At 35.8% G+C, this 16370-nt stretch overlaps 2 protein-coding genes and 1 pseudogene across 3 annotated transcripts; all 3 read right to left on the minus strand.

Moving 5' to 3' along the window:
• Positions 1-247: 247 nt before the first annotated feature.
• LOC135131644 (cytochrome P450 9e2-like) lies at positions 248-2357 on the minus strand. 2 transcript variants are annotated; one of them, XM_064059485.1, is made up of 4 exons: positions 2187-2357; positions 1807-2014; positions 1261-1756; positions 248-1202 (listed from the first exon to the last, which is right to left on the minus strand). In XM_064059485.1, the coding sequence occupies exons 2-4, from the start codon at positions 2004-2006 to the stop codon at positions 309-311; spliced, it is 1590 nt and encodes a 529-aa protein (XP_063915555.1). In that variant the 5' UTR covers positions 2007-2014; positions 2187-2357; the 3' UTR covers positions 248-308. The 2 variants fall into 2 exon arrangements, with proteins under 2 accessions (XP_063915555.1, XP_063915554.1); XM_064059484.1 differs by having other exon boundaries at positions 1807-2024.
• Positions 2358-8187: 5830 nt separating this feature from the next.
• On the minus strand, positions 8188-10635 carry LOC135132652 (cytochrome P450 9e2-like; annotated as a pseudogene).
• A 3849-nt stretch (positions 10636-14484) lies between these two features.
• LOC135131639 (cytochrome P450 9e2-like) lies at positions 14485-16311 on the minus strand. The gene is made up of 3 exons (XM_064059475.1): positions 16103-16311; positions 15549-16044; positions 14485-15489 (listed from the first exon to the last, which is right to left on the minus strand). Exons 1-3 carry the CDS (start codon positions 16300-16302, stop codon positions 14593-14595), a joined length of 1593 nt encoding a protein of 530 aa, XP_063915545.1. The 5' UTR covers positions 16303-16311; the 3' UTR covers positions 14485-14592.
• Between the last annotated feature and the right edge of the window lie 59 nt (positions 16312-16370).

A 16370-nucleotide genomic window follows, 5' to 3' on the forward strand; every position in this document is an offset into this window, starting at 1 on the left:
TTTCACAAGTTCTAAGACGACTTTTTTAGAGATACATGCACACTTTAATCCATGACATTGCTGCAACCTTGTTATGACAAATTTATCACTCTGTAATTTGTCATCGACATTGATTCTGATATGTTATAAGTACCCAGTAATTTCTATAAGTTGTTGTACTTTGTAAATCGGAGTAATTATAAGAATGCGATTCAAGTTTTTTTCCTTGTTTTTTCTTCGTTAGTTAGTCATGTAAAAAAAAAACGTGTGACGGTGGAAAGATTTTTATTAAAACCAACACTTAACTGTGTATACATCTACGAACCTTTTTATTTTTGGCGACGTTTCAGCCCTAACCAGAAGCCGTTTTCAGCAGCCATATTCAACTGTTTCTTACTCAAAACTAACGGTATTTGAGTTTTCTCCACTGGAACTATTTCAAAGTGTGACAAAATATAAAAAAATAGCGTTTTAGTTTCCAGGAGAGCAAACCTGGAACCAATACAATTCCTAGGTCCGACGCCAAAAGGCATGTACGTGTAAGGACTAATGTTGACTTTGTTCTCGTCGTTAAACCTTTCAGGATCAAAACGTTCTGGTTCTGGATAATACTGAGGATCTCTGTGAATACCAAAAACAGGAAACCACACTGCGTCCTTTATTTTCAAGTGAACGGGTTTCTCGTCTGGATATTTAGGCTCGATGGTGTAGGGTTTCGTGCAAACTCTATCAGAAGCAACAGCGTTGGGCCATTTTCTCAGAGTTTCACAGACCACCATGTCCATATATTTCATGGAAAGAAGCGCCTCATAAGTTAATTTGTCTTGACAAAGTTCCAGAGTTTCATCTACTTCTTTGATTAGTCTGTCTTGGACGTCTGGATTGGCAGCTAGTTCGTGAGCCATGAAACACATGAGTGCAGACACTGAATCAAAACCAGCAAAGAAGAAAACTAAAGCTTGCGCTGTGATGTCTTGATCTGTAATCTCTGTTTTGGTATTTTTGGGGTTTGTGTTGATTTCAGATTCTGTCACAGTGGCAAAACCTGTGTCTTGGAGGGGTTGAGTTTCGTCGTGTTTGAGTCCATTTTTTCGAGCTTCTAGAAGAAGGTGGATCATGTCGGGTCTTACAATTCCGTGTTTCTCGCGACTTTGGATATTGCTCTTGACTAGATTAGTGAAAAAGTTGCCGACTTCTTTTGAAAATAGTGTCATTTTAAAAAACTAAAAAGAAAACATAGATACAGTAAATCATAAATAGTTGACAGTATCACGAACCCACCTGGAACACCCTAGGCATTAAAATTATCAACAAGAATCTGAGATTCTTCCAAACGCCATTAAAATTTGTGACATCTTTTCCCATCAAATAAAACTCGTTGTCTCTATCGGTCAAAGAATCACATTCTACTCCAAAAGCAGTATTGGCGATGACGTCGTTAGTGAATCTGGTGAACGTATCTTTCATTTCAACAGTAACAACGTCTTCGTTCTTTTTCAAAAAATATTGTACGAACTGTTCACCACTTTGTGAGATTAAAGTGAACATGTACTTCATTTTGCTACTGGTGAAAGCCGGGCTGAGTGTTGATCGCATGTCGCGCCATCTTTTCCCAGTCAATGAAAAAAGGTTTCTGGACCAAAGGGGATCGCTGCCTTCTGGAAAAAGGCTTCGATGGTCCACAAAGTGCTCGAAGTCTTTGACAGTGATTTGTTTGATGAGTTCCGGATCTTTGATTAGAAGGCTTGGTAGAAAAAACTGGTAGCTGCCTGCGTACCTAAAAATCACATTTTACGACTGTGGTAGTTATAGACAAGTGTTACCCACCTGGGGTTTGGACAAGTTTCATAAACTTCCTTGACCATATCTGCAAAAGCCTGTTTTTGTAAAAACGTCCCCAGAGTATCTCCCAAAAGAAATCCTGAAGTTCTCGGCTTCACCCCCCTTTTTAGCCAGTACTTATGGGGGTAGATGAACAACCAGTACCACAGAGCAACGGCTGCTGCAGCAGCCAGGATCCACCACATTGCGCACACTTATAGACACTAAATAAACAAAGAGTGGTTGATAATAGTGATTGTCAAGTTGAAGGACACCTTCATTTCAACTTTTCTGACTAAGTGTCTGGTTTACTCTGCCCTATATTTATCTTCCAATCAGGTATAATGACGCAACAATGGAAACTTGAAACGGGAAATGTAAAATACCTAATTCCTGTTGACTAATTGGTGATTCGACTGGTGTTTTTTTCTTGCAATATTGTTATCTCTGGCTGAATTTTGTGGTATTAATTAATGATAATCTTGTGGTTTGTCTCGTTGCGTTGTTGTGGTGGACTTGTCTGTTCAAAACAAAACTACAATAGCAACTGGTTTAATTCATGTGTTGATAATTTTCTGGAGGGAGAAGCAGTTCGCAGATCAAACGCGTAGACACGGTTCAGTAACTTCTGTTGTTAACTCCATTATCATTTGGACAGGTCAGCTCGTAATATTGCATCATCTGTCTAAGGTCATACACATTATTTATATCAGATCAACGAAAATGAACATATTGTGATGTATTCAAAAATCTTTGTAATAGGGATTAATTATCCAAATATTAATCTCAGCTGGCCTCAGCTTTTTTTTCTCAAATCAAGAACAGTTCACCCCATTCATTGTTTGGAAAATTTAAAAATACAGTAATGTCGCTCCTGCCTATATTCAATACCTAATAATAAAATAAGTCCCCGTTGTAGCTTAATTAACTGAATTAGTCCTCTCCTCTGTTTTGAGGAAACAAAATCAATCAAATTTCATTTTCTTTTAACACAGGTGCTTGCTATCGGAACGTGCTAACAGTGAAATTCTTTAATGTTCTTTCGAACTATGAACAGTTGAAGTACACATGTTCTGAGACAGTGAGACAACATGTTTCCCTTTGGTTCGGTCATATGTTTCAAATACAGTTCATATTGTCCGTGCTTGTGCGGAGTGCACCCCATTGGAACTGGAATGGCAGAGGGACTGAGGGAGTTATTTAAGCGACTCAATTTCCCTTAGTAATGAGAAGAATCGTTTTTCTTTTCATCAAAAAAGTATTAAAATATCTAACTACTATATTATTTTTTTTTTTCTAAATAAAAAGGTTTGGTTAAGGAAAATTTCATGAAATGGGGTTTTCCTTTTTCCTATAGACAACGCATTAAAAGATGGGTGGGAGGGTAGGAAACTTTTAGTTTTATTGCAATGAAACATTTTTGTGTAAGTTGAGTTGTATAGACGTATCTGATTTGCAATAGAAAATTTTGACAATTTTTGAGAAAATGAATATGAATTTCCCGCTATGCCCTCCATATTTAAGTAACAGCAATGCTTAACGAAATAAATCATGGCATTCGCGGTCCGAAATAACAACCAGTTTTCAAAAGTTCTAAAATTTTGGCGAATTTTTGAAAAATTGAAAAAAATATTGACGTATCTATGGAACATTTTCTCACACTGGTGTTGTAGAGAAAGTCCAGAAGTGTTATTTTGTTTGTCTTCAACAAGTTCAACATTAGAAAAAAAGATGTATTCTCTTTTTTTAAAAAATTACAATTTTTGAAAAATTAAAAAAAATTAAACGTATTTGTGGCACATCTTCTCACACTGATATTGTTTAGAAAGTCGAAAAGTGTTATGTTTTTATCTTCGACAAGTTCAACAATCAAGAAAATGTGTATTGTCTTTTTTTATGACAAGAAAAGTTTTTCTTTTCATGAAAAAAAAATATAGATATCTATCTAACTAATTCAAAAATATTAATATACGACAAATCAGTGATTGTATTATTATTTTTTTTCTAAATAAAAAGTTTTGGTTTAGGAAAATTTCATGAAATGGGATTTTCTTTTTTGTTATAGACAACGCATTAAAAGATGGGTAGGAGGGTGGGGAACTTTTATTTTGATTGCAGTGGAGCATCTTCGTAGAAGTTGAGTTTTGTAGACCTGTCTGATCTGGAAATAAATTGCTTTTGACAAAGGTACGTGAGATATGGTGCAGAATTTTTTTTAATGCTTGATTTGGAACAGAAAATTTTGACGATTTTCGAAATAATGAATGTTAAATTTGACACGAGGTCCTCCATTTTTAACTGTCAGCAAAGCTTAACGAAATAAATCATGACATTTGCCGTCGGGAACAACAGACAGTTTTCAAAATTTATAAAATTTCGACAAATTTTTGAAAAATTAAAAAAAATAGACTTATTTATGGCACATTTTCTCACACTGATGTTGTAGAGAAAGTCCAGAACTGGTATTTTTTTATCTTCAACAAGTTCAACATTAAAAAAGTGTGTATTTTCTTTTTTTGAGAACAATAGTTTTTCTTTTCATGAAAAAAAATTAGTTATCTAACTACGAGTATGAAAATTTCATCAAATGGGGTTTTCTTTTTTGTTATAGACAACGTATAAAAAATGGGTGGGAGGGTGGCGAACTATTATTTTTATTGCAATGAAACATCTTTGTGGAAGTTGAGTTTTATAGACGTGTTTTATCAGGAAATAAATTGTTTATGAAGAAGATAGAGAAGGTGTGGAATTTTTTTCAATACTTGATCTGCAACAGAAAATTTTGACGATTTTTGAGAAAATTAATATGAAATTTCACATCAGGTCCTCCATTTTTAAGTATCACCAATGCTTAACGAAATAAATCATGGCATTTGCGGTCAGGAACAGCAGTTTTTAAAATTTATAAAATTTTGACGAATTTTTGAAAAATTAAAAAAAAAAAAATTAGACGTAACTGTGACTCATACTGATGTTGTTTAGAAGGTCCAGAAATGTTATTTTTTTTTGATTTTCGTCAACCTTAACATTCAAGAAAATGTGTATTTTTTTTAAATGAGAAGAATAGTTTTTCTTTTCAGAAAAAAAATTCTCCTATACGTATTTAAATATCTAACTCGTTAAAAAATTTTAACATACGATAAATCAGTGATGATATTACTATTTTTTTTTCTAAATAAAAAGGTTTGGTTTAGGAAAATTTCATGAAATGGGGTTTTCTTTTTTGCTATTGACAACGCATTTAAAGATGGGTGGGAGGGGTGGGGAAATTTTATTTTTGTTCGAATGAAACATCCTTGTGGAAGTTGAGTTTTATAGACGTGTTTGATGTGGAAATAAATTGCTTATGACTTTATGACGAAGGTAGAGACGATGCAGATTTTTTTTTTAATACCTGATCTGCAATAGAAAATTTTGACGATTTTTGAGAAAATGAACATGAATTTCACGCCATGTCCTGCATATTTAAGTAAGAGCTATGCTTAACGAAATAAATCATGGCATTGGCGGTCCAGAACAACAAATACTTTTCAAAATTTATAAAATTTTGACGAATTTTTGAAGAAGTAAAAAAAAATTGGACGTATCTGTGCCACACTTTTTCACACTGATGTCGTTTATAAAGTGTTACTTTTTTATATTGGACAAGCTTAAAATTCAAGAAAATATATATTGTCTTTTTTTTAATGAGAATAATGTTTTTTTTTATCAAAAAAAAAAAAATTACTAGTTCAAAAATTCTAGTATGAGACAAATCAGTAATAATGATATTACTTTTTTTTCTACATTAAAAGCTAATATTTAGGAAAATTTCATGAAATGAGGTTTCCTTTTTTGTTATAGACAACACATTAAAAAATGGGTGGGAAGGTGGGAAACTTTTATTTTTATTGCAATGAAACATCTTTGTGGAAGTTAAGTTTTATAAACGTGTTTGATGTGGACATAAATTGCTTATGACGAAGGTAGAGACGGTGAGAAAATTTTGACGATTTTTGAGAAAATGAATACGAATTTCCCGCTATGTTCTCCATATTTAAGTAGCAGCAATGCTTAACGAAATAAATCATGCATTCGCGGTCCGGAACAACAACCAGTTTTCAAAATTTATAAAATTTTGACGAATTTTTGAAAAATTTAAAAAAATATTGACGTATCTATGGAACATTTTCTCACACTGGTGTTGTAGAGAAAGTCCAGAAGTGTTATTTTTTTTGTCTTCAACAAGTTCAACATTAAAAAAAAATGTATTCTCTTTTTTTAAAAAATTACAATTTTTGAAAATTTAAAAAAAATTAAACGTATCTGTGGCACATCTTCTCACACTGATATTGTTTAGAAAGTCCAAAAGTGTTATGTTTTTATCTTCGACAAGCTCAACATTCAAGAAAATGTGTATTGTCTTTTTTTATGACAAGAAAAGTTTTTCTTTTCATGAAAAAAAATATAGATATCTATCTAACTTTGGTTTAGGGAAATTTCATGAAATGGGATTTTCTTTTTTGTTATAGACAACGCACTAAAAGATGGGTAGGAGGGTGGGGAACTTTTATTTTGATTGCAATGGAGCATCTTTGTAGAAGTTGAGTTTCGTAGACCTGTCTGAACTGGAAATAAATTGCTTTTGACAAAGGTACGTGAGATATGGTGCAGAACTTTTGTTAATGCTTGATTTGGAACAGAAAATTTTGACGATTTTCGAAACAATGAATATTAAATTTGACACGAGGTCCTCCATTTTTAAGTATCAGCAAAGCTTAACGAAATAAATCATGACATTTGCCGTCGGGAACAACAGACAGTTTTCAAAATTTATAAAATTTCGACAAATTTTTGAAAAATTAAAAAAAATAGACTTATCTATGGCACATTTGTGTATTCCCTTTTTTTAATGAGAACAGTAGTTTTTCTTTTCATGAAAAAAAAATTAGATATCTGACTACGAGTATGAAAATTTCATCAAATGGGGTTTTCTTTTTTGTTATAGACAACGTAAGTATAAAAAATGGGTGGGAGAGTGGCGAACTATTATTTTTATTGCAATAGATTATTTTGACGATTTTTGAGAAAATGAACATGAATTTCACTCCATGTCCTCCATATTTAAGTAAAAGCTATGCTTAACGAAATAAATCATGGCATTGGCGGTCCAGAACAACAAATACTTTTCAAAATTTATAAAATTTTGACGAATTTTTGAAGAATTAAAAAAAACATGGACGTATCTGTGGCACACTTTTTCACACTGAAGTCGTTTATAAAGTCCAGAATTGTTACTTTTTTACCTTGGACAAGCTTAAAATTCAAGAAAATATATATTGTTTTTTTTTTAATGAGAATAATGTTTTTTTTAAACAAAAAAAATACTAGTTCAAAAATTCCAGTATGAGACAAATTAGTAATAATTATATTACTTTTTTTTCTACATTAAAAGCTAATATTTAGGAAAATTTCATGAAATGAGGTTTCCTTTTTTGTTATAGACAACGCATTAAAAAATGGGTGGGAGGGTGGGAAACTTTTATTTTTATTGCAATGAAACATCTTTGTGGAAGTTGAGTTTTATAAACGTGTTTGATGTGGACATAAATTGATTATGACGAAGGTAGAGAAAATTTTGACGATTTTTGAGATAATGAATCCACATTTATAAATTAATATTAAATTCCTTACAATTTTGATCTGACCTGAGCCGACCTAACCTGCTTTATCTAACTGACCTTTCATGACCTGCCTTATCTGACCTGACTTGACCTAACTTGACCTGGCTTGATCTTAGTTTAAATTGTTATATTTTTGATCTGACATAATCTGACCTGAGGTGAGCTGACGTGACCTGAACTGACTTGACCTGACCTGATGTTATATAATTGTAATACAACATTGTTGTTATTTTCAGAAATGTTTATGTTTCCAACTTCACTATTTCCAGAGTTGCAACTATTTTCAGGTGAGTTTTGGCAATCACTTGTATTATCGCAACTATGAGAACAGCATGTGTGTTCAGGGAGATTTCACTTCACATTTCTTGTGTGGTGGTTCGAACACCATGAAACTACATATTATTTTAAGAACATTCTTTTGATTTTCAGTCCAAAGGTGGGATATGTTGAAACCACGCTCTTCTTAAGCTAGTAACCGATAATCTTATCCTTTGCCTGTTTTCTTACTCTTTCTCATTTTCTTCTTCTTCTTCTTCTTCTTCTTCTTGTTTTTAGTCATTTACTTTCTCCAAATCGCCATCAATTTCAATAGATACACCTCAGCAGTAACAGTTTAGATCAATTCGTCGACAATTTCTTTCGCCATGACCAGGTACTTCCATATAGCTACCAGCTGCCGGTTTCATTTGGTGCAGCTAGTTAATCGTGCATTAAAAACATAGCGCAAATGTAGAAATGATTTTTATTCAAGCATCATAAACTAAGTATCTACAAACAATGACAAAATTTTAGGCTTTACAACGTTTTTTAAGTCCTAACCAGAACCCATTTTCCGCGTTCAGAGTTAACTGCGTCTTACTTAAAACTAAAGGTATTTGTGTCTTCTCGACAGGAACTATTTCAAAATGTGATAAAATATAAAAAAATAATGTTTTCGTCTCCAAGAGAGCAAACCTAGAACCAATACAATTCCTAGGTCCGGTTCCAAAAGGCATAAACGTGTATGGCTTAATGTTGACCTTGTTCTCGTCGTTAAACCTTTCAGGGTCAAAACGTTCTGGTTCTGGATAATACTGAGGATCTCTATGAATACCAAAAACGGGAAACCACACTGAATCCTTTATTTTCAAGTGAACGGGTGTCTCGTCTGGATATTTAGGCTCGATGGTGTAGGGTTTAGTGCAGACTCTGTCAGAAACAACTGCATTAGGCCACTTTCTTAAAGTTTCCGAGACCACCATGTCCATATATTTCATCGAAAGAAGAGCTTCGTAAGTTAATTTTTCTTGACAAACTTCCACAGTTTCGTCTACTTCGTTGATAAGTCTTTCTTGGACGTCTGGATTAGCAGCTAGTTCGTGTGCCATGAAACACATGAGTGCAGACACTGAATCAAAACCAGCAAAGAAGAAAACTAAAGCTTGCGCTGTGATGTCTTGATCTGTAATCTCCGTTTTGGTGATTTTGGGGTTTGTGTTTAGGTATTTCAGATTCTATCACTGTGGCAAAACCTGTGTCTTGGATAGGTTGGGTTTCGTCATGTTTGAAGCCATTTTTTCGAGCCTCTAGAAGAAGATGGATCATGTCGGGTCTTACAGTTCCGTGTTTTTCGCGGCTTTGGATATTGCTCTTGACTAGATTAGTGAAAAAGTGGCCGACTTCTTTTGAAAATAGAGTCATTTTAAAAAACTAAAAGAAAAACGTATATATAGTAAATCATAAATAGTCGAAATTATCACGAACCCACCTGGAACACCTTAGGCATTAACATTACCACCAGGAATCTGATACTTATCCAGAAGCCACTAAAATTTGTGGCTTCTTTTCCCATCAGATAAAACTCGTTGTCTCTATCGGTCAAAGAATCACATTCTACTCCAAAAGCAGTATTGGCGATGACGTCGTTAGTGAATCTGGTGAACGTATCTTTCATTTCAACCGTAATAAGGTCTTCGTTCTTTTTCAAAAAATATTGTACGAACTGTTCGCCACTCTGTGAGATTAAAGTGAACATGTACTTCATTTTGCTACTCGTGAAAGCCGGACTGAGTGTTGATCGCATGTCGCGCCATCTTTTCCCAGTTAATGAAAAAAGATTTCTGGACCAAAGGGGGTCACTGCCTTCTGGAAAAAGACTTCGGTGGTCCACGAAGTGATCAAAGTCTTTGACAGTGATTTGTTTGATGAGTTCCGGGTCTTTCACAAGAAGAGTTGGTATAAAAAGCTGGTAGTTGCCTGCGTACCTAAAGTACAAATAGTTAGTGTTTTATTAAATAAATGCGTTAAAAAAACCTGGGGTTTGGACAAGTTTTGTAGACCTTCTCGACCATATCTGCATAAGACCCTTTTTGCGAAAACGCTCCCACAGTCTCCCCCCAAAGAAATGCTACAGTTGGCGGCTTCATCCCTCTTTCCAGCCAGTACTTTTGGGGGCGGATGAACAACCAGTACCACAGAGCAGCGGCTGCTACAGGAGCCAGGATCCACCACATCGCGTACACTTAAGGGCACCAAATAAACAAAGTGTGGTAGCTGATAATTCTCTAGTTGAAGGGTATGTTCATATCAATAAGCTTTTTACAACTGAGTGTCGGTGTCATTCTAGCTTATACTTATTTATCTTGCAATCAGATGTAATGATGACGCAAGAGTGGATAATCGATTGGGAAAATGAAAAATATCTAATTCCTGTCGACTAACTGGTGATTTCACATAAACAACTGCGTTAATTCACATTTTGACAATGTTTTGGAGGAAGAAGCAGTTCGTTTTGTCCTTGCTCGCAATATTGCACCATGTTTCCAAGGTTACACATATGTTTGTATCAACGAAAATGAACATAAGTATTCTCACGAATTAAAAAATGTAATTTTGGCTAGAGTTACGTAAACTTAAATTTTGTCACGTTTGATGTCCAAGTGGATACTTCTAAAATACTTACTAATTTGTTCATATTGAACAACGAGGTGTTGATGCTGGAATTTTCTGCATTATATTTTGATGTCAAATCTACCTTTTATGTTGTTATTTAATATTTACCTTTGTAATGATTAAATGTATCGGTACGTTAGTCACTGTGACCGCTGTTAAATTGTGTGTTTATTTGAATAATCGTTTAAAATCGATGTCGTTCTAAATGTCCGACTCGGTGACCTTTATTTCATTACTTTCATTCGACTCGCCAACCCCAGGTGCGGGTTTAAATATGACAAGCGCCGTATTTAAATCCGAAAAAAACATGTAGATGCCAGTCGTGGAATTTCATATTTGGTCACTTAGGACATGATTCAGTTTTTCTATTTCATGAATACTACCTTTAAATAGATAATGTTGCCCTCACAAACCTGAATTTCTTGCATCCTTAAAATTAGGCTTCCTATTTTCAGTTTATGTTTCTTTAGAATAGAAATACGTTAATAAATCCACTATTTTCGTTAATATTTCGATGTGCATGGTTGTTGTGAGAGATATTTTATTTATTTTATTGATTAAATCAATCCTCTACTTCATTTTTCTTGATTTCTAGTGCTTCTAGTTCGCCTCTTGGTGTAATTGATGTTTGATGTTCCTCATCTTGTTTAGTTTCCTCTTCTGTGAGTAGTTCTTCGAAATATCCTGTTTTCATCTTTTCATTCTGGTTTTAATATCTACTGGTACTCTACTATAACTTCTTAATTCTTTATTTTATTCGAAAGTTAAGGACTTGTTACTAGTTTTGTTCATAAGAAACTTTTAGTTTCTTTAGGAAGATTTTTTAGGTTTGATTTTTTGCATCAACAAGAATGTCGTATTCTAGAACTCGTATACGCACCGGAATAGGATGTCGAGTTCCAGCTACGAGCTTGGTGTCGGTGTCGGTGTCGGTGTCGAGTATCTAGACCACAACGACCCTGAGGCTGCAGAAGTGATGCACAGATAACTCCCGGAACTCTGTCTTGGTGCAGAAGTTGCTTGACGAATTATTCTTATATCAGGTGTATAGCATTTGTAAATATTTACTCGTTACTTTAGTAGGTAAATTACACATTATACTTTAATTGTTTTCATACAATATTATTATAATAAACAACAATTGACAATACATGGATATTTACTTTAATTAACCCAATCATCATCATTAATTATTTCATCATTTTGTTAAAAAATGTAAACCCATCATATTTTTGGTTTTTATTATTTTGTAAGAGAAAATTAATGACTTCGTAAACATCTTTAAATTTATATAAATTAACAACGCAGAGTTAAAACTCCATCCGTGTGTCCCTGGGTCGACGCACTCTTTTTTCTTTCTTCTATTCTTCGTAATGTCTTGTGGCCAACCATTTCATGCTTCTTCTCTTCTTCTTCTCCTCTTTTCCTGTGCTTTTGATGCCTTCCCACCACCATTAAACTTTTCCTGACCTGACCTGACCTGACCAGATCTTTTTTTTGTGGTGGAGGGTAAACCCTTCATGGGCACCGGGAACTGGATCTGATGCTCCGGGTAGTGCCGGACTCCTACTGGCTAAAACTCCTCCCTGATTTGTGAAGCCGACCGGGAACTGCCTCTAGGCATTACTTTCGGCGGCCGCCTGACATCGTTGTGTTTTCTATCCTCTGCCTTTTCTCTATTTTTACTTCCCTTATGCAGTTTGAGCCTGTCTTGTTTTTTCGTCTTCTTCTTTTCTTTTCATGATTTTTAGAGGGAAACAGCGTACGTTCCGCTGTCTCTTGTACTGCTCCGCAGTATATACAGTTAGCTGAGTCAACTTTTTTCCGGCTATGTAGGGATGCTTGAAAGCACCCTGCCCTGTTAGGCTTTATGTCAAATGGTAGCCCACCTCCCCGTGGTTTCTTTTAGTCGATGTTCTTATATCTGGTATCAGTCTATGGGTCCATCTGCCACTTTCCCACACGGCCTGCTACTCTTGGTAGAGAATGGATCTCTCTTTGTTCATGCCTTTTTTTACCATGGCTCTTTCTTTCACTTACAAGCACAAGGTTGGCATCGTAGCCGATTCTGATACCATTCTGTAGGCCCTGATAACTCTCAGGGTCAACAACCTGTCCATTACGGACACCTTTTCCGCATCTCTCTTTGTGTTAAGATCCTTCCCCCATTCCGACGAAGCGCACAGGACTTGCGATTTGCTTTATTGGTTTGGGTCTGCGATGTTGGGCATGCTCCTAAATAATGCCATGGTTGTTTTCCTAGCCTTGGTTGTTATTTCTTCCACATGTTTTGTGAAGGATCTATTTGATTTTTTTCCAGACTCGGAGACTTTCTCGGGCCTACTAAGATCACAGCCTCTGTTTTTTCCCGGGCTAGTGTTAGTTTTCCTTTTTTAGGTGGAATTCTGTGGTTTCTGCCACTATGCTCGTTTTTTCTTGTATGCTCTCATCGGTAAACGCAATTACCTCGGCTCCTTCTGGCATTTGAAGATGTAGCATGCTGTCATACTGGATATTCTACAGGGTCGGCCCCAAGACAGACCCGTGTGGAATTTCACTGTTTATTGTTATCGGTCTGAACGATCTAGATTGATTACTTGGTTTGTTTCCCTTCTTTAGGAGAATTAAAGTGGCTCGTTTCCATATGGAAGCAAAGACTTTTTCCAATGCCGAATTGAACACATTCAGTAGGATCCCTGGTGATTCTGAAACTAGAGGTTCAATACTTCAGCAGGAATTTCGTCCGGCACAGCTATTCGCCTCTTTTTAAGATACCTAGCAGCTATTTCTAGATTTTTCTTCGCTTCATTTATGCCTTTCTACCGGGTGTTTTGGGAATAGTGTATCTACTATTTCGAAGCGTTTTTCTATAGTTATTGCCAGAGGATGTTCCTTGGTTCTAAGTTTTTTTGTAGCGACTCTGTATCCCTCGCCCCAGACGTTTTCGTTTATTTCTGCGCACGGTCTTTTCCATTTTTTTTCTTTGATGTTTCTATTGTTCATTTCAGTTTTTCCGTTCTATAGATAGTTGCGTTTCCGCTTCTGCTGCCTTTTCGGATGCAGCTTCTTTTTGCATGTAGCTTCCACCAATAGACAGATTTGTGCTTGGGGTTTCTTTGGTTGCACGGCATGGAGACGTTACAGGCTTCTGTGAAGAGCTCTATCAGTGAATGTTCGTTTTGCCTTTCCTCCCACTTTGTTGGCATTCCATTTTCTTCCGATGGTAGCAGCTCTCTCTCTCTCTCTCTCTATCCGATGTGAGCGTATCGCCAAGGTGACGTATTGATGATGGCTTAGAACTTGACCTGACCTGACCTGATATGTACTTGTAAAGATTTGATAGCTTATTCAGGCCCCATAGAGATAAATCATACCCTTTAAGTTCTATAATAGTAAGAGAGTACCACAAATATAAACCAAATCCCAGTTTTATTATTCAGAGAAATACAAAAAGCACTTCACAAAAAAAATACATCTCAAAGTCGTTAAAACGATATTTGAAGAACTTATATATCATGGTTTAATTTATTCGATTTTTTCTGCAAAAATAAAAAGGATGCCCTCCTGTAAACTGACGAAAAGAGAGAATGGGTGGGTGGGCGGGGCTAGTACCTGTTCAGATAAAACTGATTTTGCAAATGACATACCGTCTCTTTTCTTGGAGGGTATGTCATTTGCCAAAATTAGTTTTATCTCAACAGGTAGTAGCCCCACCCACCCACCCTCTCTTTTCTTAGGGGCTATGTCATTTGCCAAAATCAGTCTTATCTTATCAAATATTAGCCCCGCCCACCCGCCCTCTATTTTCTTGGAAACTATGTGATTTGCTAAAATTAGTCTTATCTTAACAAGAACTAGCCCCGCCCACCCGCCCTTCCTTTTCTTAGAAGGAATGTTATTGACCCAAATCAGTTTTATCTTAGCTGATAGTTCGTTTTTGCCAATATTATTAACAGATTCTTCTATCAAATTTAGAGCCAAATTAACTACCCCAAGTTTCATATTTTAAATATTACGCCTTTCAGAAATATTTCCTTTCCCAACTTCACTATATCCAGAGTGGTGTAGTTTATAGATGGAATCATGCAAATAGAGAGGTAATTTTTATTAAAAATTAGGTTCTTACATAATTGGTAAAATATTTCCCATTTGTGAAGGAACATTTTCATTTTTGATTTTATATAACAACGGTAAATTTTTAAATTTTACAGCGTTTTCTAAGTCCTAACCAGAACCCATTTTCCGAGCTCAAATTCAGCTGCGTCTTACTTAAAACTAAAGGTATCTGCGTCTTCTCCACAGGAACTAATTCAAAATGTGACAAAATATAAAAAAATAACGTTTTTGTCTCCAGTAAAGCAAACCTAGAACCAATACAATTCCTAGGTCCGGCCCCAAAAGGCATATACGTGTAGGGATTAATATTGACCTTGTTTTCATCGTTAAACCTTTCAGGATCAAAACGCTCTGGTTCTGGATAGTAGTGAGGATCTCTGTGAATACCATAAACGGGAAACGATACCGCATCATTTATGTCCAAATGAACAGGTTCCTCGTCTGGAAATTTAGGCTCTATGGTGTATGCTTTTGTGCAAACTCTATCCGAAACAACAGCATTAGGCCACTTTCTTAAAGTTTCAGACACAACCATGTCCATGTATTTCATACCAAGAAGCGCCTCATAAGTGATTTTACCCTTACAAAAGTCCAGAGTTTCATCTACTTCCAGGAGAAGCTTTTTCTGGACGTCGGGATTAACAGCAAGTTCGTGAGCCATGAAACACATGAGTGCAGCTACTGAGTCAAACCCAGCAAAGAAAAACACCAAAGCTTGTGCGGTGATGTCTTGGTCTGTGATTTTTAATTTCGTGTTTTTAGGGTCCTTGTGGATTTCTGATTCCTCAACTGCTGCAAAACCTGCGTCTTGAACAAGCTGCTTTTCGTCGTGTTTGAGACCGTTTTTTCGAGCTTCGAGGAGAAGATGGATCATATCCGGTCTCACAATTCCATGCTTTTCGCGACTTTGAATATTACTTGTGACTAGATTGGTGAAAAAGTCGCTAACGTCTTTTGAAAATATAGTGAGTTTAAAAAACTGAAATGTATAACTAAATCAACTCAATAATATTCTCTACTACCAACCTAAATTGATACCTTAGCGATTTTAGGCATTAAGATTAGTCCAAAGAACCTCAAATTTTTCCAAAAACCGGTGAAATTTATGGCTTCTTTTCCCATTAAATAAAACTCGTTGTTCCTGTCGCTCAAAGAGTCGCATTCCACTCCAAAAGCAGTGTTGGCGATGACGTCGTTAGTGAATCTAGTAAGAGTGCCCTTCATTTCAACTGTAATAAAATTTTCGTCTTTTTTCAAAAAATAATTTACGAATTGTTCGCCACTTTGTGAGATTAAAGTGAACATGTACTTCATTTTGCTGCTGGTGAAAGCCGGACTTAGTGTTGATCGCATGTCGCGCCACTTTTTACCCGATAATGCGAAAAGATTTTTCGAAAATATTGGCTCGCTGTCTTCTGGAAAAACGTTCCGGTGGTCGAGAAAGTGGTCGAAGTCTTTAACGGTGATTTGCTTGATGAGGTCTGGGTCCTTGATTAGAAGAATTGGTTGAAAAAACTGGTAGCTGCCTGCGTACCTAAATTACCAACAGATTATAGTCGGTCAATTAAAGCGAGGCCAAAATTTTTACCCACCTGGTATTCGGACTAGTTTTATAAACCATCTCAACCATGTCTGCAAGAGACTGCTGTCGCAAAAACGCTCTTAAAGTATCCCCCATGAGAAATCCAGAAGTTACTGGTTTCACTCCCCTTTCCAGCCAGTATTTGTGGGGGCGGATAAACAACCAGTACCATAGAGAAACGGCTGCTACAGCAGCCACAATCCACCACATCGTGCAGAGCTAATAACACTAACTGGCGTTGGCCAAGTTGAAGGACATCTTCATTTCAATATTTAGAG

This window comes from Zophobas morio, unplaced genomic scaffold, assembly GCF_036711695.1.
Source record: "Zophobas morio isolate AGI-343-1 ecotype UQ-CSIRO unplaced genomic scaffold, CSIRO_AGI_Zmor_V1 ptg000021l, whole genome shotgun sequence".
NCBI classification, from domain to species: domain Eukaryota; kingdom Metazoa; phylum Arthropoda; class Insecta; order Coleoptera; family Tenebrionidae; genus Zophobas; species Zophobas morio.